We start from the raw sequence: 27,591 nt of genomic DNA on the forward strand, positions 1-27,591 counted from the left end.
GTACACTTCGCAGTACACTGCCATTGATGGCACTGTTCCCAAAAGGTGGGTTATTAGTTCAGACTGTAATTTTGGGTACGAGAGTTCAAGTGAATATACCTTGGTAGTGCATTCCATAAGGAAGGCACTACATAATGAGAAGCATGTTGCCTCATTTCATGTTTTGCATCTTATACAGCAGAAATATGTAACGGACAGTCATTAAGAGATTGTAACAGTCTAGGGGGTGTATTAGGAACAATTGTGGTAGCCACATAAGGTCACATGTAGCACAGTATTGTCAAATATTGGCACACCACAGTCCACTCCAGTCCAGAAGGATGGCAAAGACTCACTCTCACCACGCTTGGCCACGTCCAGCTGAGGAGTCAGCAGAGTGGTGTGCCCCGAGGTTTTGGCAACACTGAATGCAGGTGAATTGTGAAAGGTGAATTGTAGGTCGGGGTCTGTGCCCTGTGAGAGCCCAGTTCTGGACGGCCCACTACCCACAATGCAGGCACATAAGTAATGCCACACTGGGAAAAGACCAAGGGTCCATCGAGCCCAGCATCCTGTCCACAACAGCGGCCAATACAGGCCAAGGGCACCTGGCAAGCTACCTAAACGTACAAACATTCTATACATGTTATTCCTGGAATTGTGGATTTTTCCCAAGTCCATTTAGTAGTGGTTTATGGACTTGTCCTTCAGGAAACCGTCTAACCCCTTTTTAAACTCTGCCAAGCTAACCGCCTTCACTACGTTCTCCGGCAACGGATTCCAGAGTTTAATTATGCGTTGGGTGAAGAAAAAGTTTTTCCGGTTTGTTTTAAATTTACTACACTGTAGTTTCATCGCATGCCCCCTAGTCCTAGTATTTTTGGAAAGCGTGAACAGACGCTTCACATCCACTTGTTCCACTCCACTCATTATTTTATATGCCTCTATCATGTGTTTGGGCTCCGAGGTGCTTGTTTTTGTGTGTTGCGTGGAGCTGCCCCCACCCCTTTTACCTTTGCTGGGGGTTTGCCTGCATCAGTGAATGATCAAATAGAACTTAGCTGGTACATAAAAATAATACACTACACAAAGTTGCAGGCACCCTATTCGGAGCTGCTCGACCCACCATTGAAGAACGACAGCCCAGACCTCTCACCTGGAGGTAATGCAGCAAGTATGTGCCCTCTACACTGCTCCTCTCGGCTGCCACGATTAACCACAGCATCCTCCACTCTCCGTGCAAGTAGTTTGCTGATCGGAGCACCAAACTACTGAAAAAAAAGTGTTCTTCCCCAAGCTGCCCGGAGCACCAAATGGTTTGATTTAAAATGTACTCCTGTGATATCAGAGCTCACATGCTGTGCAGCTACTAATGCACTCTTGATTTGATCTTCCCACCTGCCTAATTACTCACTGCCGCAGACACTTATAGCTGAACACTTTTGCCTCCCACCTACTGTGGCAACACCACTACAGTTAATTTTTCAGCCTTGATTGTGCTCTCTCAGGCTAATTCTGTTGCCACAAGAATTATATTGAGTAGTAACTACTGTATAACACATTGAACTTCCATTACTCATTTATCCTTTATATGTGACCGTTACTGAAGGACATTTTTCATTGCTGCAGGTATTATTTTTATGTACCAGCTAACTTCTATCTGATCATTCACTGATGCAGGCAAACCCCCAGCAAAGGTAAAAAGGGGGGGGGGGGGGAACCCCCCAGCTCCACGCAACACACAAACACAAGCACCTCGGAGCCCAAACACACACACATTGACACTCAAACACCCCCAAGCCAGAAGTAGCCCCCAAAAATGGCCAACTAAAGGGCATGGATCTTCTACTATACAATAACAATGTGGATAATGGGGATACCAGCAACAACTCCAACTGAATGGAGCAAAATACCAGTACACACAACAGGAAGAAGATGACCACTCGATCAACTGGAAGAGCCCAATCACCAACTAAATAACAATGCAGAGGCCAAACAACTAGCAACATGAAACCAAACATGAACAACACCCAACAAAACAACAAGAACAAAACAGCAAACCACAGAGACAACTACAAACTGTTTAAATAATCAACTTTAAACACAACGCTCTGAGTGAGCCCACTCCCCGGTGCTGGCAGATGCTACAGTGCTTCAACTTTTCTGTGTCCCCCTTTTCTGATCTTTTTTTTTTACTGCCAGCCACTTAACGTGGGAGGAACCAGGAAGAAAAGCCACTACAGTGCCGCGTGCTCGTTCATGCTGTGGGGAACTTTTTTTTTTTTTTTTGTGGCTCAAACATGGGGTGAACCGGGGAAGGCAGAAAATAAAACTTAACCACGACAGAGCTGCTAGCTCATTCATGCCTCAGGGTTTTTTTCCCCCAAGAGAAAGAAAGCGTGACTGCCTCTCCCAAAAGGTGCACACCTTTACTCCGAAAGGGTGAGCTCTTCCCTGCTAGGGAGATGGGGAGGAAGAGGGGGGAGTGACTTGGGAACCCCCAAGTGTAGCACCCCAGAGGCTGGAAAAGAAGACTTCTAACTACCTAGCCTCTACAAAATAGATTCCCTAGGCACAGAAGGGTTTTAGTTATTTTTTTTTTTTTAAAGCTAAGAAATAGAGACTAATGGGCTCACCTCCTTCCACCTGCTGGAGACTGAGAATACTGAGCCTAGGGTCACATTGTCAGGTCTCTTATTGGCTCTAGAGTCAGAAGTTCTCAGTTTCCACCTGCTGGAAGGAGTTCACAACCCATCAGTCTAATCCTGGGCCTGTCCGGAGGGACTAAAGGAAAGCAAATTAGCAGGTAAGATCTAATTTCTCCTTTTGTCCCGATACAAATAGGTTACATAAACGTGAGATTGGCAGTAAATAAGACAACACTACTAAGAGACTGGATAGAAACAGAACAACTTGGACTACTGCTCATAACTGAAACGGCTGCACCTCGAAGATGACCTTGCACTACTAGACCATGCCCACTGGCATACAAAATAATACATACCAACTGAACCAAAAGGAGGGGAGGAGGCATTGCAATAATATACAAATCCTCCACTGCAGAACCTATCGCTAAACACATCCTGAACAATCAAAATCTGGCATGCAGTCACTGACAAAACATTAACTTACCAACTATGCATCATATTATTCTACCGTCCTCCAGGAAGCTGGACAGATGGCCAAGATGATTTTATATACTTTGTATCAAACATCTGCACCAATCACCCAAATGTCCTATTAATAGATGCAGGGCTGGCCCAACCCGGTAAGCATGGCAGGGGGGCACTGACCTCTGGAGGGCGCTGCCGCGCCATACTTACCGCCGCCGTTTACCTTAGCTCCCGGACCCCGACAGCAGCCCAGCCCTCAGTTTTCTCCGCTGGTACCTGCTTCGCCCTGGGGGATTTAAGTCTTGTATTTATATTTACCTCTGACGTCGCAGCAGCTGCGCAGCATCAATGAAAGCGCTGCCCGAGGTCTCTAGCCTTCTCTTTGCTTGTTCGTTCCCTCTGTGTCCCACCTTTTTCTGACATTTCCTTGTGAGGGCGGGACACTGAGAGGGAACGAACGAGCGAAGGGAAGGCTAGAGACGTTGGGCACCGCTTTCACTGACTCACAGCTGCTGCAACGGAGGTAAATTTATAGTTAAACATTTTTATTGATGACAATTCGTACAGGAATACAGCTGATATTATGGATACACATGGTTTCCAGAGTAAACATGTACACTCAAACACATAGTACATTCCGTCATCAAATCTTTTTAACATTTAACCCCACTCCACCTCTCTACAGTGGTGGAAATAAGTATTTGATCCCTTGCTGATTTTGTAAGTTTGCCCACTGACAAAGACATGAGCAGCCCATAATTGAAGGGTAGGTTATTGGTAACAGTGAGAGATAGCACATCACAAATTAAATCCGGAAAATCACATTGTGGAAAGTATATGAATTTATTTGCATTCTGCAGAGGGAAATAAGTATTTGATCCCCCACCAACCAGTAAGAGATCTGGCCCCTACAGACCAGGTAGATGCTCCAAATCAACTCGTTACCTGCATGACAGACAGCTGTCGGCAATGGTCACCTGTATGAAAGACACCTGTCCACAGACTCAGTGAATCAGTCAGACTCTAACCTCTACAAAATGGCCAAGAGCAAGGAGCTGTCTAAGGATGTCAGGGACAAGATCATACACCTGCACAAGGCTGGAATGGGCTACAAAACCATCAGTAAGACGCTGGGCGAGAAGGAGACAACTGTTGGTGCCATAGTAAGAAAATGGAAGAAGTACAAAATGACTGTCCATCGACAAAGATCTGGGGCTCCACGCAAAATCTCACCTCGTGGGGTATCCTTGATCATGAGGAAGGTTAGAAATCAGCCTACAACTACAAGGGGGGAACTTGTCAATGATCTCAAGGCAGCTGGGACCACTGTCACCACGAAAACCATTGGTAACACATTACGACATAACGGATTGCAATCCTGCAGTGCCCGCAAGGTCCCCCTGCTCCGGAAGGCACATGTGACGGCCCGTCTGAAGTTTGCCAGTGAACACCTGGATGATGCCGAGAGTGATTGGGAGAAGGTGCTGTGGTCAGATGAGACAAAAATTGAGCTCTTTGGCATGAACTCAACTCGCCGTGTTTGGAGGAAGAGAAATGCTGCCTATGACCCAAAGAACACCGTCCCCACTGTCAAGCATGGAGGTGGAAATGTTATGTTTTGGAGGTGTTTCTCTGCTAAGGGCACAGGACTACTTCACCGCATCAATGGGAGAATGGATGGGGCCATGTACCGTACAATTCTGAGTGACAACCTCCTTCCCTCCGCCAGGGCCTTAAAAATGGGTCGTGGCTGGGTCTTCCAGCACGACAATGACCCAAAACATACAGCCAAGGCAACAAAGGAGTGGCTCAGGAAGAAGCACATTAGGGTCATGGAGTGGCCTAGCCAGTCACCAGACCTTAATCCCATTGAAAACTTATGGAGGGAGCTGAAGCTGCGAGTTGCCAAGCGACAGCCCAGAACTCTTAATGATTTAGAGATGATCTGCAAAGAGGAGTGGACCAAAATTCCTCCTGACGTGTGCAAACCTCATCATCAACTACAGAAGACGTCTGACCGCTGTGCTTGCCAACAAGGGTTTTGCCACCAAGTATTAGGTCTTGTTTGCCAGAGGGATTAAATACTTATTTCCCTCTGCAGAATGCAAATAAATTCATATACTTTCCACAATGTGATTTTCCGGATTTAATTTGTGATGTGCTATCTCTCACTGTTACCAATAACCTACCCTTCAATTATGGGCTGCTCATGTCTTTGTCAGTGGGCAAACTTACAAAATCAGCAAGGGATCAAATACTTATTTCCACCACTGTATGTAATATCTTAATCATTTTGTGTTGCTAATGAACACACTGGCCCATAAATGAATTCAAAGGTTACAAAAATTGAAATGACTTAGGAATCTATCATATACAACAAAGAGACAACACCATCGATCTGTGTTCTGCCCTATCCTACCCTCTTCCCCCTCTACTCCCCTCCCCTACCCTAGCCACCCCACGGAGGTAAATTTAAATACAAGATTTAAACCAGAGAAGAGGGCAGGCAGGTGGACATGGGAGCGGGAGGGCAGGGGAGAGAGGAGCATTGCTGGATATGGATGGATAGATGGAGGGCAGGGGAGTTGCTGGACATGGGTGGATGGAGGGGAGGGCAGGGAGAGAATTGTTGAACATGGATGGAGGGGAAGGAAGGGAAGACAGGAAGGAGATGCACATGGATGGAGGGGAAGGGAGAGAGAAGAAATGCTGTACATGGATGGGAGGGGAGGGAAGAGAGAGGAAGGAGATGAGATGAGGGAAAAGGAAGAGAGGAGAAAAACTGCACATGGATGGAGAAAATAGGCAGAAGCTGGAACCACTGGACAGGCATGTCTGCGGACCCAGCTTTTACTTATGGATATAGAGCAAGAAATGAAGAAGAAAGGAGGAAAGTAAAGAAATAAATGGAAAGGAAGCCCTGGAAACGGAGTTAAGAGGACAGATAGCAGCAGAATCAGATACTGGGCCAGCATGATCAGAAAAACAAAGTCACCAGACAACAAAGATAGAAAAAATCATTTTATTTTCATTTTAGTGTTTGGAATATGTCCACTTTGAGAATTTACATCTGCTTTCTTATTTTGCAGTGTATAGCAATGTGTTTCTTTCTATTTTTCTGGTATTGTGCTGCATGCAGAGTCTAACTTATTAGGATTTCAGGTTCATTTTTGAAGAATTTGAAGAGGGGCTATCTCTGTTCTGCATGTGTGACTGCAAGGTTGCAAGTTTCTGAATAGGGATCTGTTTGTTAGATTCTGAGATTTTGCTAGCACATTGTTTTTCAGAGTTGGCAAGACTGTCTGTTCTCATAATTCCTGGTCTTTATGCTAGTTTGGTTTGTGTAATTTTGAGTATAATGGAGCTGTAACAGCTTACAGAAATTATTTATAATGAAAACAAAAAAAAAAAACCCCCACAAGTTAATTTTCTTCTATATTGGTGTAATATTTTCAGTGATGCCATGGCTGGTAAAAGGGTTGTGACTACTGTAGGGGTGGAGCCATAGTGATTCCGCCACTGGATGCGGTAGGGGCGCCAACTAATAGGCTGCAGGAGGGTGCCAGAAACCCTAGGACCGGCCTTGAATAGGTGACATAAACCTGCACCTAGAAAAACAAAATGACACAAACACCAGAACACTAATGAACTTCATAAACCAATGGAACTTCATAACAGCACAAGGAGTCTCATCACACACAAAGGTCACCAATTAGACATACTAGCCCACAGATTCTCAATGAGTAACGACCACTTATTATCAAGCCACACACAGGAAGAGGTACCATGGTCAGACCACAACAACTCACTTTCACACTACAATGAAAAGAAAACGGTGCGAAAAGAGCCAAGAACCCAACACATATTTACCAGAGAAAAAGTAAACAAACTCACATTCTGGACAGCAACAACAAATGAACTCAGTGACATACCACCTGAGGATAAACACTTCATGAGAAACTTTGACTAAACAAGTGAAAATACAGTAAACAAAATAGCACCACTCAAAACAAAAATCGGAAAACAATCATGTCCCTGGTTTAATGACAAACTATTACACATGAAGAAACTCTGTAGGAAACTCGAAAGAGCATGGGCCAAAAACAAAAAAACCCAAACAAAAACATATGGAGAAAAGCCATAAGAACATACTCAAACAGCGCAAAGAAAGTGAAAGCGGAACACTACAGTACATATACGAACCTCGACCAACTACAAATAAACATCACAGACTACCTACAGGACTGCAAAACACATGGCAACCACACCACAGCAGACAGAATATGGACCACGTTCAAACCACCCCAGCTAGACACAGTAAAGACACTATTGACAAAATATGCATATATACTGCCTACTTGACAAATACCCTAACTTAGTGATAAAAACTCCACCAGACAGGTACATCGATTACCTCACCAAACACATCACATTCATGTTTGAAATAGGTCAATTTCTAATAGACAAAGGTGACATAGTACTTGCACCTATCCCCCAAAACACTACCAGCATGATCAGTGATATCACAAATTATTGACCAGTTGTCTCAATACTACTACTGACCAAACCGATGGAAGGTCTATTAATATAGCAACTAACGGAATATTTGACAAAATTCTCAATTCTTCATATATCCCAATCAAGTTTCAGACCACAACACAGCACTGAGATGGTACTACTACTACTTAACATTTCTAGAGCGCTACTAGGGTTACGCAGCGCTGTACAATTTAACAAAGAGAGACAGTCCCTGCTCAAAGAGCTTACAATCTAATAGACAAGTGAACGGTCGGTCCGATAGGGGCAGTCAAATTGGGGCAGTCTGCTAAGCACCCTGCTAATGAAATTCAGAGTCATAGTATTCCAAGGACAAAATGTATTACCACAACAATTTGAGATGTCAAGTATGTTCGACCTAGTAGATCACACCACACTAATGATTGTGCTCAACAACATAGGAATCAGCGGTGCAGTTCCAACATGGTTCAGTGGCTTCCGAAAGACCAGATCCTACATTGTAAAGATGTCCAACCAAACATCAGCCTCATGGATCTCTGAGTGCAGGGTACCACAGGGATCGCCAGTATCACCAATACTGTTCATTGTAATAATGGCACCACTCGGGGAAAAAATGGAATTAATGGATTTCAACCCATTTATATATGCATACAACGTTACCATCTTCATACCTTTCCAAAACAATATCACAAACCTAGAGAACAAAATAAAAAAAGGATTGGACCTCGTGGAAGAATTGGCAATGACTTTCAAACTCAATAGAGACAAAACCAAATTATTAGTACTATCCAGCCCACACAGTCCCACATCCTACCAAAAATTCACAATCAACCAACAAACATACCACATCGAAACACAAAATACTAGGAATCATTCTTGACAAACATCTAACACTAGACAATCAGCAGTAACATCAAAATGTTTCAGAACACTATGGAAACTGAGAAGAATAAGAGATGATTTCCATAGACAGTCTTTCTGGTTACTGGTCCAATCAACGGTACTATCACAATGCAGCATACATAGCGTGCAAGGAAAACACACTAAAATCGCTGCAACCGGTCCTAAAACACGGTAATAAGGTTTTCAAGAAATTGAAATATGAAAGAGCAACCCCGCTGCTTGAAACTCTACATTGCTATCAGTCAAGGCAAGAATATTTTTGAAAGATACTATTTGGAATGGCACCCGAATATATGCGTAAAATGATTGAAATAGCCTCAAGAAATGCCAGCCCAGTAAACAGAAACTACCTACACCTACATTTACCCAACTGCAAAAACACCATCTACACAACTATCTACACATCAGGATTTAGTTACCAGGGTTCCAAATGGTGGAGTTCTAGACCGAAAACCATAAGAAGCATTACAAATTCTTTCCAGTTCAGGAAAGAAATGAAAACCTACCTCTTCCAAAACTTCTACAGCTAATCACAAATATATCATCACCTTCCCTTCAGATCTACCTGTTCAACAACTGTATGAATAAATATCACTGAAATTCTACAACTGAACACAGTATCTACCAGTATCTTTTCCTCTTCAAATCTATCTCTTCAAAATCTCTATGAATAACCACACGAACTATAGATGCCGTCTCCAGATTGTACAACACTGTTGTAACTCCATCAAAATGTAAATTGTAAGCCACTTTGAACTTAACATTGTTTTTGGATAATAGTGGGATACAAGAATACATAAATAAAAATAAATATTGCTTTTTGTATTGAAGATTGTGCCTTTGTAGGAACATTGAGTGGATGGAAGGGTTAAGAAAATGATACAGGGCGTGCAACAGAAACTTCTCAAGAGGTTAAAGATGCTTTAAATGTCACAAGAGGGAAGCTAAACATCCACAAGCGAACAATGGCTCAAAAACAAAAGAGCCTCGGTTTCTTCTCTTCTCCCCCCCCCACTCCAAGCTATTAAAAAATATATATATTTTGTCTACCCCCCAGAGCAATTGCTGCCATTCTGTGCCACATAGCTACCAATGCACAGTGAGGAGGAGAGTGGCTACATCCTTCTCTGCTGCCTTGGGACTGACTGCTGATTTAAACTGCACAGGATACTGTTCAGCCCTGTGGTTCACATTAACACTGTCACAGGACTGTAAAAGAGAAGGATGCAACCCAATGAGCACCGTGTTTTGGTGGCTATATGGAGCAGAAGGGCAGAAATAGTTGTGGGGGTAGAGAGAACTTGGTTAGGTTTCCCCCCCCCCCCCAGTTTGTTGGAGGTTGGGGACACCGAGTATATTTTGCTGTCGGGGGGGGGGGGGGGGGGGGGGGGAACAGAGCAAACTGGAAGGGGTGTTCTGGGGACGGGAAGAGAATGCAGAGCTTTTATTTTGGCATCAGGGTTGCAGGAGGTGAGGGAGCACATTTTTCTTTTTAATGGAGGAAGGAAGGGAGCAGACAACTCTGAGGGGGTTTGCTCTCTTGGGGGTGGGGTATCCCTGGGGAGGAAGAAAGCATGTATGTTTTTTGCTGTGGAGAAAGATGCTGAGAAGTTTTGCTCTGGGGGTAGGGGGGGACAGAGCAAGTTGAAAGGGTGTTCTGTGTCTGGTTGGGGATCTGGCAGGGAGAACTGGAGTCGGAGAGGGCTAGTGGTCTTGCTTGGATGGTGGGGGCAAGAGAACTGAGGAGGGCAGGGAGTTAGTGCTTTTGCTAGTGAGTAAGGAGAGAGAATAGGGGAATGGAGAAGGAAAGAACTCAAGGGGAGGGACAAAGTTGCTGAGGGTTGAACCTGCCAGAAAGAGAGGAGATCAAGCATAAGATGTACTTGAAGCTAATTTGAGGATAGAGGAGCTTGATGCAGAAAGTTAACACAAGAGGAAGTGTGCAGTTATTGCGATGTACACACACGTTTCTGGATGCACAGTGCAAAGGGGTTTAGCACAGAAGTTAACTTCTGCAGTACACATGGGTGCACAGCATGTTAAAATGAATGGTAATGAGTCCGTTAGGCATTCTGCTATGATGCACAGAAGTAAAAGGGGATTTTAAAGCACGCATAACACTGGGAATTTACTGCCATGTCTGAGGCAGCACAGAAGAATTGGATGAGTTGATTTGATTTAATGCTATTTTTTTTTTAATTTGTTTTTCTGTGACCATCATAAATCCATGGAACTTTGAAAGACAGAATGAGAGGTAAGAGAGCTCTGTGTGCATGTCTGAACAAAACGAAAGTGCCAGCTCACATCTGCACATTAACATGAGCCTCGTAAAAATGTTTGCAAGGCAGAGCATTATTCTGGTTCATGCTGAGATGCATGTTAGTACTTCGTTTTCTTTGGACATGTGCACAGTGAAGCTGCTCTTACTGTAGAATCTTTGTGAGCATGTGCCTTGTAGGCTTTCCCTGATTAGTGCACAAACTCTGCACACCTTGAATTCAGGGCTGTGGAGTTGGTACGCTAAACCTTCAACTCCTACTCCTTTATTTTTTGTACTGTCTGGCGCCGACTGATATTAGGCTTTTATTTATTTTATTTACTTTTGTTCTAGATCTAAAGTACTTTCTTCATAGGCTCCAGGTTGAGCCTGAGGAAAAAGTAAGTTGGGGATCCAAGCCTTTCTAAAAGGGAAATTGAGCAAAAAAATAAAAATAAAACATGCAGAATTTAAAAAACTTATGCACAGTATACCCCCAGTAGTAGAAACTGCAGGACAGAATGTGTAAACATGACAAAACCATATATTTTTACTGAGAATTGTTTAAGCTTGGACCATGACACTGGTAGAGAGGGACAACCGAAAATCACAATGCTTTGGACAGAGCATGATGATGAAGGGGTGGTGGGGAGTAGCAGTAGAAAAAGTTATTTTAGGACATTCAGTTGTGAAGGGTGATTGATGGCAGGTGGGAGCAGGGTTAAGAGGTTGGATGGGGGCATAGGAAGGAGTGTTTGAAGCAGTGAGAATTTGGGTTTAGAAAACTAGAGCCTGGCAAGATTGGATGGGCCAGTTGTTGCTCTCTGCCAACCTTTACTATGTTGTCACTATTCTACAGACTCAGGAAGTACATGCGCCCTATTCTGGAGGGAGCTGTAATTTATGGCTCTATGCTGATTAGTGTCCCTTGCATTGGCAGGTGGGGATGGATAGCTATAAAATGGAGGATGGTTCTCAGGTATTTTTGAATGAAGTGTCTGGGTGCCTTATTTCTCATTCAGGTGTTCCAAAGGGGCAGGAGTAAACTGCTAATTTAAGTAATAAAAGAGCAGATAAGTACCAGATTACCTTTTTTCACTGATGTCTTCAGGTGAACCTTTGTTGGAAAAGGTTTTAGTCATCAGTGGCCATCGTAACTATGTGGTGACTAAGATTGAGAAAAACATTTTGCTTTCGTAACTGTTTATGGTTTTCAACTTATCTAAGTAAATGCTATTTGTATATCTGTTCTATTGGGTCTGTCAATTTCAATTGCTGTATATTTTTCTTCCTCTCCAGGTTATGCAATGGTCTCTGCAAAACGATCTACGCTTGAGGTGGAGCTTCTTAAAACAGGCATATGCTGGTACTTTGTATTTATTAAGGGGACTATAGTTTCTTCTGACAAGACAACTACATAAGCAGACAAAATTGCAAAGATCTGCCCCGTGTCGAGTATGACAGCCACGACCCGTGGCTCCCCTGTAGGAGGGAATGAAAGCCAGGGCCAGGCTCCCGATGGACAGTCCCAGCCTCCCCTTCAGCAGACTCAGGTAACAAACTGAATAATTTTAGTTCTAAAAAATTGTGCTTGTTAACCTATGTGAGATAAAAGGTGGATATGGTAAACTATAAACTTCTCCTATAAACTTTATATATCTACTCCTAAATGAGTATCAAATCTTACACTAGTTCCAATAATTTTAATTTCCACCTTAAGTAACTACTACACAGGTTTTTTCAATTTATCTAACACCTTTTTCCTTGTCATCAAGCAGATGAATCCATTATGAGTGGGTTGTGTCCATCAACCAGCAGGGGGAGATAGAGAGCACTGAAAAACCATAGTGCCTCATGGCCAGCTAGCTCCATCTGCCTCTTCAGTATTCTCTATCTCCCCAGCAGGGTGGACGCAGCTTATTCAGCTCCTTCAGAAAATCTGCCTGGGGTGGCTCCTGTGCTGTTGCCAGTTGTAGCAGGGGTGTTGTGGCTGGTGGTGCCCACTTTAAAGGCACATAGATACGCCCTTTCCCTGCCTTACCCAGCCCCCGATGTGGATGTAAACACATAGGCTAGCCCTGTCCCTGTCTTTGCCCACGCTGTGGATGCAGGCACATAGGTTTGCCCTTTCACTGCCTTTTCCACGCTACTGATCCTCCGGAGTGGAAAAATTTGCCTCTTGTGCTGTTGCCTCTAACTTTCCTCACAGCGTTAAAAAATAAAAAAAGTCGCGCTGTAGCGCTGCGATCCCAGAAAAGAGGCTTTCTTCTGATTGTGCAGCATGATCGGAGCTCTGTGGACTCGATCCGGGGAGGTAAGAGCATTTTGTAGCTCCTCCGGGGAGGGCCCGCGTTTGGGACGATTTTGAATTTCCCGCCGTTTTCGGTGATGGCTGCGGAGGTTAAGTGCTGTTCCCGTTGGGGCAAGCGCAGATCAGCAGCAGGGCTCTGTAAATTGTGCTCATCTGACGTCAGAGCCGGCCCGAGCATGGCGAGCGAGGGTTCTTCCCGCTCTGTGGAGCTGGCAGCGGGCGCCATTTTGGAACAGCATGGCGCGACCCCTGCTGAGGCGGAGGGGTTTGAGCCTGGAGGGGAGCCTCGTATGGAGGCTAATATGAGAGCCATTACCCCCGGACTGGAACCGGGAGGCCAGGGTGAGCCATTGTCCCCTGAGTTTGTTTTGCTGCTGCATAAAGCATTTATGTTAAAAAGAGCTCTCCCGCAGGGGTCTCAATCGGCCCAGCTGTCTGTGTCCCCTCCAGTGGAGCCCGGCCTTGAATTGCCGTCAGGTGCGACAAGCGCAGAAGGGTGGATTTCCCTTCAGAGAGTGCCCCCCCCCCCCCCCCCCCCACCGGGGTCGGGATGTGAGGGGTCTGGCAGGCCCTCGTGGTCTGGAGAGCCAGAGGAAGGTGCAGGATTGCCATTGGATCCAGATGATCCTTCCACAGTGAGGATTTTCCACCGCAATGAGCTGCCAGCGCTTATTTCTAATGCATTGCAGGCCCTCTCTATTGAAGATCCTGCGAGTGCTGAAGTCTCCTCTGCTAATCCGAGGATGACAAGTACTAAGAAGCCTGCTCGAGCCTTTCCTTTGCATGACTCCATCCAAGAGCTTATTTGGGCTCAATGGGCTGACCCTGAGGGGCCTTTGAAAGTTGCCAGGGCTATGGGGCAATTATACCCTCTAAGTGAGGAGCATTTGGCGCGCCTAGCTGTGCCTAAAGTGGATGCCCTAGTCACGGCTGTGACAGAGAACTACCCTCCCAGTTGAAGGAGGAGTTGCCCTGAAGGACATGCAGGACTGACGCCTTGAATCAGCTATAAAGCGGTCCTTTGAGATTTCAGGCCTATCCTTAAGGGGCGTCTGCATGCAGCTGTTACGCTGCCCGAGCCTGCCTTGCTTGGTTACAACAGGCAGTGGAACAGCCTGGAGATAGAGCGGAGCCCCTTGCGGAGGTGACACCGTGGATGGAGTCGGCCTTGTCATTTTTGTCTGACGCCCTCTATGATCTGTTCAGAGCTTCGGCTAAACAGATGGCTGTGGCAGTGGCCGCTCGCCGCCTTCTATGGCTACGGCATTGGGTGGCTGACATGGCCTCTAAGCAAAGGTTGGTGAAGTTGCACTATCAAGGTCTTCTCCTATTTGGTGAGGAGCTGGAGAACATTGTTAAAGGCCTGGGGGATGCTAAACCCCAATGCTTACCCGAGGATAGGCTGCGGCCTTCCTCCAAAGGTCAGGCGGTTCCCTCCTCTTATAGACCTCGCTTCCATGAAGCTCGAAGGTACCGCCCGGGGCGTTCTGCTGGGTTTACTACACGTTCCTGTTTTCAGCAGAGGAACACCTTTCGCTCGGACAAACGTTCCGCAGCAGCAGGCTCAAGGCCTGGAGTTCAAGGGCGACTCTCTCAATGATGGTGCGCTGGCCCTCTCCTCGCTCCCTTTTATAGGAGGATGACTTTCCCTCTTTCACGAGGAGTGGGCCAAGATTTCATCAGACCAATGGGTTTTGGACCTGATCAGAGATGGCCACAGAATAGAATTCAATGCCCCAATAAGAGACGTGTTTGTGGAGTCCTGATGCGGTTCTGCTGCTAAAAGGGCGGCGGTAGAGGAGACCTTGCAAGGCTTGATTCACATAGGGGCGGTGTCCCCAGTGCCTCCCGCCGAACACGGCTCTGGCCGTTACTCCATTTACTTTGTGGTGCTGCGAAAAGGAGGGTCTTTTCGGCCCATCCTAGACTTAAAAGAAGTCAACAAGTCCCTGAGAGTGCGGCATTTTCACATGGAAACCCTGCGCTCCGTCATTGCGGCGGTACAGCCAGGAGAGTTTCTCACGTCTCTGGACCTGAAAGAAGCTTACTTGCACATTCCTATTTGGCTCCCGCCCCAGAGGTTTCTGCGGTTTGTGGTGATGGGAAAACATTTCCAGTTTCGGGCCTTGCCTTTTGGCCTCGCCACAGCTCCCCGAACCTTTTCAAAGGTAATGGTGGTAGTAGCTGCTTTTCTCAGGCGAGAGGGTATCCAGGTTCACCCATACCTAGACGACTGGCTCATCAGAGTGGGCTCGGCAGTGGAGAGTCATCAGATAACAGCCAGAGTGGTGTCAGTACTTCAATCTCTTGGCTGGGCCGTCAATTTGGCCAAAAGTCACCTGACCGCCTCTCAATCTCTAGAATATTTGGGGGTCCGGTTCGACACAGTCTCAGGATATGTGTTCCTACCCGAGCAAAGGCAGTGCAAGCTTCAGAACCAGGTCCGTCTGCTCCTGAGGATGCCTCTCCCGCGAGCTTGGGACATAGTCCAGCTGTTGGGGTCGATGACGGCCACTTTGGAAGTGGTGCCATGGGCGAGAGCGCACCTGAGACCTCTGCAGTGTTCCCTGCTTCAACGATGGTCTCCAATATCTCAGGATTATCAATGCAGACTCAGTGGCTCCCTGCGATCCAGCTCAGTATGGAGTGGTGGCTGTCAGACAGCATGCTGCGGCGAGAATGCCGCTAGCGCTCCCTGATTGGTGCCTGGTGGTAACAAATACCAGCCTGAAGGGCTGGGGTGCACATTGCTCGGGAAGGCATGCCCAGGGTCTCTGGACACCCGAGGAGTCGGAGTGGTCCATCAATCGCTTGGAGTTGAAAACGATATTCCAGGCGCTTCTGGCCTTTCAATTGACCCTGGAAGGATTGGCTGTCAGAGTTCTGTCGGACAACACGACAGCAGTGGCCTACATAAATCGACAAGGCGGCACTCAGTGTAAAGCACTGGCCGCAGAGGCCACTCAGATATGCCACTGGGCCGAGCTACATCTGCAGTTTCTGTCAGCAGCTCACGTTGTAGGTCAGAGCAACGTGCTAGCCGATTATCTCAGCAGGAATTAAATCGACCCAGTGGCGTGAGAACTTGCAGACGAAGTATTCCTGCAGATTTGTGCCACATGGGGGACGCCCGTAGCGGATCTTATGGCCTCAAGCGCAAATGCCGAAGTCCTGTGCTTTTACAGCAGACGGAGAGATCCTCTCCCTTTTTATACTGTATCCGCACATCCAAAAATTCTATCTCATTACCCTCTATATGGGAGGAGAACTGGATGTTAACATCACACTTGTTTAAATATTGTAAAAAGTCTTCTGTTGTGTATCTCCATCCCATATAAAGCAGTACGTCGTCTGTATACCTTTTCTATACATAAATATGTGACATGAACTTGCTTCCATACACACGTTTATTTTCAAACCTAGCCATGTATAAACAAGCCACAGTGGGAACCACCGTGGCTCCCATGGCTGCGCCTTTTGTTTGTAAATACACTTGTTCGAACTCAATTATTTATCACTTTCTTAGCAATCTGATTCAGAAAGTCATTTAAATTCATGGAATACTCCATGTCATTTAACTGATTCTCAATAACATCTAAAGGCTGTAAACTTTATAAAGAACTGTCTATATTTAAAGACTAGAAACCTAATTGTATCACATTTTCTGCATTCCCTCCCTCTCATTTCTACCTGGCTAATCTTTTCTTACCTTGAATGTTCTGATTGCACTGTATTTTTAAAAAATTGTTATATTTGATGATATTTACTGTTGTTTGATATTGTTTACTGGGCACTGCATTTGAAAACATTTATATTTTCACAGCTAGCAAAACCCTCAGATCTTTCTTTTTAGGCCCTACCCTCAGCCCAGACAGCGGTGTAGTAAGGTTGTTTAATGCAGCTTTGGAGATTGGTTTCACAACTAACACATTCTACAGATACTTGGCTGTTTAAACACCTTCTAACCTTCCCCTCATCTCACCCACCCCAAGGGTAAAGCTATATAGTTTGCCTAATCCACTGTTTATTTCCAGAAATTAATTCTATCCTAATTGCATCTGTTTTTTTGAAAGCAAATCATTTCTGACTGAAGTAACTCTCCAGCCTTCTGTTTTGAATCAGGTTTCTTTCCTGTGTTTAAATTAAAATAATCTCATTCAACATATACACCAGTTTTTTATATACCTCTAATAGAAGGATATTAATCTAACTTCTCCTTCCTTTAAAATTGTTCCCAATAATAGACAAGGAAGTATATTGAACTACACCCACAGAGTAAATCTGAATAAGTTCCTAGATATCTCACAATAAATCCATCTGCTTCCTGTATCCCTCAGAACAGGTGTAAGAGGAAAAAATAGAGTTGGGACTTGGCAGCCCTTTTGTTTCCCTTTCATTTCCTTTGAACCACAGCCATAAAAAGCTCCTACACTTGAAATATGGCAAAGCAACACCGTGCCCCTAAAGCTGCGGCTCCCATTACAGCTATTGCCTCTGTCCAGACTGAATGCTTGGTCCAAGGCAAGATTCTGGTTTCATGTGATAAATGTATGCACATTAAATCCTTCATGAAAAAAGTACAAGAACTAAGAGAAGAGGTGGCAAAACTTAGAAGCATCTGTGACAACCAGAAATTCATCCTGGAGATGCATGGTGAAACATTGGGGATCTCCAGCAAAGGGAGAAAAGATCTTGTGCAGAAAGAGGACAGCTGGATGAAGGTCACTAGATCCTGCAAAATCAACTCCCCAACTCCCTCTTCGGTTGAACTGAAGAATCAGTTCACAGCCCTGGAGGCAGATGAGCTCAAAACATCTCAAGAAGAAGAGGAGACAATGATCAAGAATCCCAAAGCCGCTAGATCGGTGGCCAAGAAGAAATGAAAGGTAATAGTTGTTGGTGATTCTCTTCTGAGGGGTACTGAGGCACCCACCTGCAGACCAGACATGATCCAGACATGATGTGCAGGAAGGTGTGCTGTTTGGTGCCAAGATTCGAGATATAGCGGAAAGATTGCCTAGACATTAAGTCTACTGACCACTGTCTTATGCTGCTCATCCATGTTGACACAAATGATACTGTCAGGTATTCTACTGAACATATCAAATGTGACTTTATGGCTCTGGGTCAGAGGGTAAAGCACCTAGGTGTTCTTATCGATCCTTCCGGTTGAAGGTAAAGGCCGAATGAGGGACAGTCTCATCCTGGAGCTAAATGTGTGGCTGCGTGGATGGTGCCAATGCAAGCGCTTCGGGTTTCTGGACCATGGGATGATTGTCCAAGAACTACTGAGCAGTGATGGTGTCCATCTTTCAAGGAAGGGACATAGTGTCTTTAGTAACTGACTGGCTAAAGTACTAAAGAAGACTTTAAATTTCCTGGACAAGGGTGAGATAAGCCCCCAAGTCATAAATAACCTTCAGGAAGTTAAGACATCAAATACCCATATAGAAAAGGGAAAAAAGAGTCACATCTGTTGAGCTGTGTATACCAATGCCTGTAGTATGGGAAACAAATTTCTAGATCTGGAAGCTGCAATGATAGAAGCCGACTTGGATTTAGTGGCAGTCACGGAAATGTGGTTCACGGAGAGCCATGACTGGGATATAATTATACCTGGCTAGAATCTATTCATGAAGGACAGGGTAGGAAAAGGTGGAGGAGTGGCGGCATATTTAAAAATATTAAAATTGACAGAACTGCAGGACCTATGGGGTAAGGAAGAGGCACTGTGGGGTTAAACAGGGAAAAGAAAATGTATTTACATTGATGTAATATATAGGACGAGAAAGTCCTAGGAGTAGGGTATATAGGCTCTTCCAAAAAACCAAGGGAGACGAAAGTTGAGATGATCTTTATTAGAACAACTCTAAAGACTCAACACAGGAGTCTTGTGATGCTTGTTGTCAAGGAGAGATGATGTTTCCAAGACAACATGCAACTTTAAATGAGCAAAGTAGATCCGAAGTCTGTAGGTAGACTGGTAATTTCTGTCAGCAAAAAAGCCAGTGCCTTGCTGGGCATCAACATCGACCCAAGTAGTACCGCTCTCGGCGTTGGGAGAGGAAGTTTCTCTAGAGTCTGAGAGTAGGGCTGTACTTTGGGGCCCTTTGTGGCAAGGTCCCACTGAGGTGAGGCAGGCACAGACTCACTCTGTCCATACAACTTTGAGGAGTCTGATCTGGACCGTTTGTTGAGTCAGAGGCGGATCCACATTACTTCTTGATGGAGGAGTCCTATGGTATCTCTTCTGACTCCTCCCCACCACAGAGGAGATGTAAATCCCCACCTGAGGGTCTGTGTTTCACCAGATTTGTTAAGGAGATGTGTTCTGCCCTCCCATTTAAGTTGGAAACAACCCAGGGCTGAGATGCTGTTGTACTTGGATTATGATACTCCTCCCAGGGGAAGGGGTCATGGTTCTGCTACACTCTATCCTGAAGAACGCACTGATGAAAAACTGGGAATCTCTCCTTTTAGTGCAGGTCATGCCAAAGAAGGTAGATGTACAATACTATTTGAAAAGGTGCAACTGCCTCACCATGCCTTGCTAGTCGAATCCACCCTCAAACGTGCCAGAAGTTCCAGTACTCATGCCTTGGCTTCCCCAGGTAGAGAGGCCCAGACCATGGACTTATTTGGGAGGAAGTTTTATCAGGCCTTTGCTCATTGCCCGCATTCAGACCTACAAGCACTTGCTTGAAGCCTCGTAGACTCTCTCCCTCAGAATCTTTGCCAGTTGACCAGAAAGCAGTGGGGCGCAGAACTTATCTGGTCGTGGGCACCTAAGACACTTTGATGTTGAGTCCAGGCTGTCTGCTATGGGTGTGAAGATGTATAGACTCTCATAGCTTCATGTCTCTAACCTGGAATCAGTGGTTTAATAGAGATTGGTGGACCTAATTTGCTAACGTGATAGCCTTTCTGTGGGGACAAGGTGGAGGAACTAGCTGACCTTATTTAAAAAAACGGAACCAAACAAACATACTGACACCATCCAGTTCCTCTGTTGGCAGCCTCCAGCTGCATCCTCAACTAGGAGGTTCTCCAGTGGGCCTAGGTGGAGACCCTACTCTCAAAGGCATAGCTTTCTACCACCTTCCCTCTCTACCCAGCCGTCCTAATCCTATTGGTCCCGACCACATCAGCCACAGACCCAAAAGTCCCAGCCAGCTGCTCCCCAGTCAAAGTCCCACTAACTGTCCTGGATGGCTTATCTGTTAGTAGGAGGCAGAATTTTTTCACATCAAAGATGGCCCCTTGTAATCTCCGAACAGTGGGTTCTTCAAATAGTTTGTCTCATTTACGCACTACATTGGTATCAAAAACCACCAAGTTGCCCATCGAGAGCAGCATCAGTCATGCAGTTGAACCCTTGCCACCAGGAGAAGAAGGGAAGCGATTTTGTTCCAAGTACTTCCTTGTACCCAAGAAGACAGGGGCAATCTCATCTCAACCCATCCTATTCTAGACCTACCATTTGAGAGGGGCCCAATGGATTCTAGCTTCCCAGTGGACCCAGGCCATTGGGAACCTGGTGGATGCCATCTGTGTCCCTCCAGAACTAATTCACTCCTTATTCTGGTGGACAATTCAGCCAAATTTGACCATGGAACTACCATTCAAAATTCCACCTCCTCAGAAGGTGCTGACAACGAATGCATCCAACCTCAGATGGGGAGCTCATGTAGAGATGGGCTTCACACCCAGAGGACATGGTCCACTCAGGAGACAGATCTCCACATCAACCTCCTAGAGCTAAGGGCCATTTGAAATGCTCTAACATCCTTTCATACCCAAATTGTTCATACTCAAACCGACAACCAGGTTGTAGTGTACTATGTGAACAAGCTGGGGGTGGGGTGGGAGGGTGCAGGATCCAACCTCTTGTGGCGGGGATGTGACAGTGGGCCATCCTTTATGGGATGGTTCTGTGAGCCTTGTACCTTTCTGGCAAGGAGACGGCCTGGTGGACCAATTGAGCAGGGTGATTCAGCCTCACGAATGGTCTCTCAACATGGGTATGGCCTGCAAGATCTTCCTGAGTGAAAATTTTGGTCACTCATCTCAACAGAGTCCCCCAGTTATGTTCCAGGTTCAGATCAAACAGCAGAGTGGTGTCGGATGCCTTTCTCCTTCATTGGGGAGAGGGTATTCTGTAAGCATAACCTCTCGTAGTTCCCCTATAGCCATACTGGGTCAGACCAGTGGTCCACCTAGCCCTGTTTCCGACCGTGTCCAATCCATGTTTCATGTATCTGGTGGAAACCCAGATAGGAGCAACATTCCATGCTACCAATCCCAGAATAAGTTTGAGTTTCAGTAAAATCTTTTCTGTGATACTTATTGTCCTTCACTGGCCGAGACAGATCTGGTTTCCTTTTCTTCTGGAGTTGTCCTCTGAAAAACAGTGGAGATTGGAGTGTTTTCTAACCCTCCATATGCAGAACAAGGGATACCTTCTGCATCTCAACCTGTAGTCCCTGGCTGTCATGGGCTGGATGTTGAGAGCATATAACATAAGAACCTAAGTGTTGCCATACTGGGAAAGAATGAAGGTCCATCAAGCCCAGCATACTGTTTCCAACAGTGGCCAATCTAGGTTACAAGTACCTGGCAAGATCCCAAAACAGTAATAATACATTTTATGCTGCTTATCCTAGAAATAAGCAGTGGATTTTTCCTAAGTCCATCTTAATAATGGCTTATGGACTTTTAGGAAATTATCCAAACCTTTTTTAAACCCCGCTAAACTAGCTGCCTTTAACCACATTCTCTAGCAATGAACTCCAGAGTTTAATTACATGTAGAGTGAAGAAATTTCTAGATTTGTTTAAATTTACTACTTTGTATCCTCATTGCGTGCTCCTTAATCCTAGTATTTTTGGAAAGAGTAAACAAGCAGTTCACATTTACCCATTCCACTCCACTCATTATTTTATAGACCTTTATCATATCTCCCCTCAGCCATCTTTTCTCTAAGCTGAAGAGCCCTAGCTGCTTTAGCCTTTCCTCATAGGGAAGTTGTCCCATCCCCATTATCATTTTGTTGCCTTTCTCTGTACCTTTTCTAATACCACTATATCTTTTTTTTAAGATGCGGGGTCAGAATTGCACACAGTATTCGAGGTGTTGTCGCACCATGGAGCTATACAAAAGCATTATAACGTCCTCATTTTTGTTTTCCAATCCTTTCCTAATATTACCTAATATTCTATTTGCTTTCTTAGCCGTCGCTGCACACTGAGCAGAGGGTTTCAACGTATCATCTACGATGACATCTAATGGTGTAACCTTACCCATATGCATCACTTCGCACTTGCTCACATTAAACGTCATCTGCCATTTGAATGCCCAGACAGGTCCTCTTGTAATTTTTCACAATCCTCTTGTGATTTAACATCTTTGAATAACTTTGTGTCTTCAGCAAATTTAATTACCTCACTAGTTACTCCCATCTCTAGATCATTTATAAATATGTTAAAAAGCAGCAGTCCCGGCACAGACCCCTGTGGAACCCCACTATCTACCCTTCTCCATTGAGAATACTGACCATTTAACCTTATTTTCTGTTTTCTATATTTTAACCAGTTTTTAATCTACAGTAGAACACTTTTTCCTATCTCATGACTCTCCAATTTCCTCTGGAGTCTTTCATGAGGTCCTTTATCAGATGCCTTTTGAAAATCCAGATACACGGTATTGACCAACTCACCTTTGTCAACATGTTTGGGCAAGGCAACTGGGAGCATATAAGGTGGCCTCCATAGACCCTCAAACTAACTATTTGTAGGCCATCACCCACCCACACTGTCAAAGGGGGGGGGGGGGGAGGTAAGGGGGCTCCCACCTACACATGGCTCCTCATTAGTCATAAAGCAGTGATCAGTTCCAGCTCAGTGACTCCCTTGGTGAACTCACTTGAACACTCTATGTAGACTCCCAGCTTTAGTGTCAGATGCCACCATCATTTTCAGGTAGGCCGATCAAAATTATGCAGTGAGGTGAACTCCGAGCAGATCCTCTGGAATGTCATCTGCATCAGCAAAGCATCTGTAGGTTGCCCATTACTAGAGTATAAGCCGCCATCCTTATAGAAGATCGGTAAAGTGGCTCCTTAAGAGTAAGATCATGTAGCCCCAGCCTTAGTCCAGTGTATTATTCTTGCTGGAAAATGATGTCAAAGTATCTTAATACCGTTATCAAATCGCTTCCAAAAAAATGGTCTATATAAGCATGACAAAGGCAATCTAATATAATAATTCGCACCTCTAACATTCTGAAGCTGACTCCGTGGCAGTGAAGCTGTGTAGTGCTCCTGGGGTTCGTAATCGCCCTGCCCTTGAGGGAACTCTGTATAGTTGCCAGCCCCTGCGCCTCCCTCCCTCTCTCTCTCTGCCCTCCAAGCACGACCTGTCCTCCGGCAGCCCCTCGCCTTCCTAAGTGCTGGCTGTATTTTAAGAATTCTTACCTTTTGTGTGCGGCGTCCACAGTGAAGGCGAACGGCGCTTCAAACTGCCTTTGCATGTTTCCTCTGGTCCTGCCCTTCCGGACAATGTACAGCAGATTCTCAGAGGACAAGCAGGCTGGGAATCGGCATAAAAACATAGCAAAAAACAAAAGATTTGCCAGAGTCTTCTGGTGCATGTGCAGCTGCGCACCGAGCATGCGCAGACTGACTTTTTGCTCGCTGTGCAAGCGTGTTCCTCAATTTCTTTTCTTCCGCGCGAGGATTAACAGCTTTTTTTTTTTTTGTGGTTCCTGTCTTCGCTTCTGGGAAAGAGCCTCCTTCATTTTTGAAGCGTGTTTTTCACTACATTTTTTATTTTCATTTAATTCGGTTTAAAAAAAAAAGTGTTTCCCTTTATTTTTTCTTAGTTTTGTTTGTCCTTTTTAAAGTTCCCTTTCTTTTTCGATTAGCGGCCGGGTCTCTCCCTTTTTGTGCCTTTTTTCTTGGCACAATCGAGCCTTTTGATTTCGCTGGTGCGATCTTCCCTTCCATGTCATCGAAGACTCCCAGCGGCTTCAAACGTTGTACTTGGTGGAACCGGACCATCTCAGGTACAGATACGCATTCCTGGTGTATCCAGTGCCTTGGGCCTGACCATAGCCCAGCTCGTTGTGTCCTTGTCTTCGTATGAAGAAAAGGACTGAATTGGCTCGAGAAGCCCAGAGAGAGAAACGTTTTGGGGCTCGGTCCGGTCCTTTGGCATCGGAATTGAGGTCGGCGGCATCGACATCGGGAGTGGAGGTAGGCATAGATGCTGAGGCCACAGCATGCTGGGAGTAGTGAGGCATCGAGTGGGTCTCCACCTGTCTCGAGGCCTCCTGCTGTACAGACTCCCTGGGACCATCCTCGTCAGCACAGAGAAGCCTCGGTGAGGTGCATCGAGCGAAGGCTAAGAAGCACCGACACTGTTCCCCCTCAACGCATGGTGCCAAGAGCTCCGGGGGCTGAGGGATTCGGCACTCGAGAAGCGTCAGCGTTGGGAGGACAGCTCCCCCTCCATACAGGAGGTGCTAATGCGTAGACCTCTCAGCAGTCCGATTCCTTCTCCCGAGCCCCACAGACTCTGCCACCGACTGCTCCACTGGCCCCGCAACCTTTTCTGATGGCGACTCTCGAGCGCATCCGAGCTTTGCTTCCAGAACTTCTGGAAGGATTGCTGAGTCAGTCTGCTTCGGCATCAGGGGTGCTTGCTCCTGCTGTGTCTACTGCTGCAACAGTGTTTGTCCCTCCGCCTGTGGTGAGGTCCCTGAGCTTGGTGCCGCTTGTGGTTCCTGTGTCAGCTGCCACGTCGCCGCTCGACATTGCCATCGAGACCGTAGGTCCTCGATGTCGAGGCAGGCTCAATCTCTCGGCGGTCCCTGAGGGAAGTGCTTTCCGACACTGAGGAGAAGCGCTTGTGGGAGTCATAGAGGAAGATCCCAGATACTTTTCCTCCGATGAGTCCTTTGGGATTCCCTCTGAACCTTCCCTTCCACCTGAAAGGAGACTGTCTCCTCCTGAGAGCCTCTCCTTTTCATCGTTTGTGCAGGAAATGGCTGAGGCCATTCTGTTCCCTGCAGATGTGGAGGATGAGCCCAGGGCTGAGATGCTCGAGGTCCAGGACTACACCAGTAACAGCTCCTTTGCATAAGGTACTCCGGGAAGTCCTTATGCGAAACTGGTCATTCCCTCTGTCTGGTCCTGTGATACAAAAGAAGACTGAGTCCCAGTATCGGATCCATGGTGAACCTGGGTTGATAAGGTCTCAGTTACTCCATAACTCCATGGTAGTGGACTCCGCCCTCAAGAGAGCCTAGAAACTATGCCTTGGCGCGCCCAGGCAGAGAACCTAGGACCTTGGATTTTTTGGGGATGGAAGACATAAGTCACTATGCTCGCTGCCCGCATCCAATCTTACCAGCTCTTCACGAGTGTTCACTTGCGGTACTTGGTGAGGCAGCGATCTGCTTTGGTTGATGCCCTCCCTCTGGAGCAGGCCAAACCTTTTCGCCAGCTGGTCAGGCAACAGAAGGCGTGTCGTAAATTCCTGGCCAGGGGCGCATACGACACGATGTGGCATGTCAGAATCTCTGCTCAGGGTATAGCGATGCGCAGACTCCCATGGCTGCATGTCTCTGACCTAGACCATGTGGTCCAGAAGAGGATGGCGGATGTACCTTGCTGGGGGGATAACCTTTGCGGAGAGAAGGTAGAAGACCTGGTTGGCCAGATCAAGAAGCACACAGATGCTATGGCTTCTCTCTCCCACCGGGCGCCTTCTGCTACATCTGCCTCATCTAGGAGGTTTTTTGGGGGGCTGTGGCGTGCTCCCTATTCCTATGCTAGGCGTAGGTTCACTCTGGAGTCCCGCCAGCCTATTCAAGCTCAGCCCTAGCGCGCTCGTTCCCGTCAACAGTGTGCGCCCAAGGCCCCTGCTGCTCCCCAGCAAAAGCAGTGGACGGGCTTTTGACTGGCTCCAGAGCAGCATAGCCACAATAACAGTATCCGTGCCGGACGACTTGCTGGTTGGGGGGAGGTTGATGTTTTTTCATCAAAGGTGGCCTTTCATAACCTCCGACTGGAGGATTATTTAAGTAGTTCGGTTAGGATACACACTCAGTCTGGAATCCAAACCTCCAAATTGCCCAGTGGGAGCTCATTCGTAGAGCTCCTCATCACAGCCAGATACTTGCAGAGGAATGCTCCGCCCTTCTAAAGGCCCATGCTGTCGAACCCGTTCCACCAGTGGAAGAAGGATTGGGATTCTATTCCAGGTACTTGTGCAAAAGAAAACGGGGGGGGGGGGGGGGGGGGGGTGGAGATGCATCCCATCCTAGACCTAAGGGCCCTGAACAAATTCCTAGTCTGAGAAAAGTTCAGTATGGTTTCCCTGGGCACCCTTCTCCCAATGATTCAAGAAATTGACTGGCTATGCTCTCTGGACTTAAATGAGGCTTATACTCACAGCTCATGGGAAGTACCTTTGATTTTGCCTGGGAACGCAGTATTTTCAGTACTGCCATTTGGCCTGGCGTCAGCTCCGAGAGTTTTCACAAAATGTCTAGCAGTAGTCACAGCGTCGCTACGCAGACTGGGAGTACATGTGTTCCCTTATCTCGACAATTGGCTAGTGAACAGCACCTCAATCCGTTTGAATGACTGTTCAGGTCCTGGAACTACTAGGGTTTGTAATAAATTATGCCAAGTCCCATCTCACTCCTGTTCAGAAATTGGAGTTCATTGGAGCACTGCTGGACACGAGTACAGCTTGAGCCTATCTCACCGAGGCACGGGCAGACAACCTTCTGTCCCTAGTGTCTGTGGTTTGAACGTCTCAGCAGGTCACAGGTCGGCAGATGTTGAGACTCTACAATTCATGTTACACCCATGGCATGTCTATACATGAGGTCTGCTCAATGGACCCTAGCTTCTCAGTGGTTTCAAGCTGCAGGGAATCTAGAGGATGTGATCCAACTGTCCAGCGTCTTTTGTTCTCTCTTCAGTGGTGGTCAGTCCGAACCAATTTGACCATGGGACACCCATTCCAAATTCCTCAGCCGCAGAACGTGCTGACGATGGATGCATCCTTCCTGGGGTGGGGAGCTCATGTAGATGGGCTTCACACTCAGGGAGCCTGGTCCTTCCAGGAAACAGGTCTTCAGATCAACCTCCTGGAGCTCTGAGCGATCGGGAACGTTCTGAAGGCTTTTAGAGATCGGCTGTCCAACCAAATCATCTTGTTTCAAACAGACAATCAGGTTGCAATGTACTACACCAACAAGCAGGGGGGCACTGGATCTTGCCCTCTGTGTTAGGAAGCTGTCCAGATGTGACTTTTGGGCATGCCGTCAGGGCATGTTTCCCCAACCACTTATCTGGCAGGCGTAAACAACAGTCCTCACCCAGAATGAGGGATCACTTCTACATCCCAGCCTCCAGTCTGTGGCTCTCACTGCCTGGATTTTGAGAGCCTAGAATTCGCTTCCTTGGGTCTTTTGGAAGGTGTCTTCCAGGTCTTTCT

General features: G+C 46.3%; 1 protein-coding gene across 1 annotated transcript in view; it reads left to right on the top strand.

Annotated features, from left to right (window-relative positions):
- USP9X (ubiquitin specific peptidase 9 X-linked) overlaps nucleotides 1-27,591 on the top strand; it is a 377,318-nt gene that overhangs the window by 36,708 nt on the left and 313,019 nt on the right. Inside the window, exon 2 of the mRNA XM_030202341.1 lies at nucleotides 12,070-12,323. Within this exon, the coding sequence (XP_030058201.1) occupies nucleotides 12,228-12,323 (96 nt within the window). The 5' untranslated portion in view covers nucleotides 12,070-12,227. The remainder of the gene's footprint in view (nucleotides 1-12,069; nucleotides 12,324-27,591) is intronic.

The sequence above is a fragment of the Microcaecilia unicolor genome, chromosome 4, assembly GCF_901765095.1.
Source record: "Microcaecilia unicolor chromosome 4, aMicUni1.1, whole genome shotgun sequence".
NCBI classification, from domain to species: Eukaryota; Metazoa; Chordata; class Amphibia; order Gymnophiona; family Siphonopidae; genus Microcaecilia; species Microcaecilia unicolor.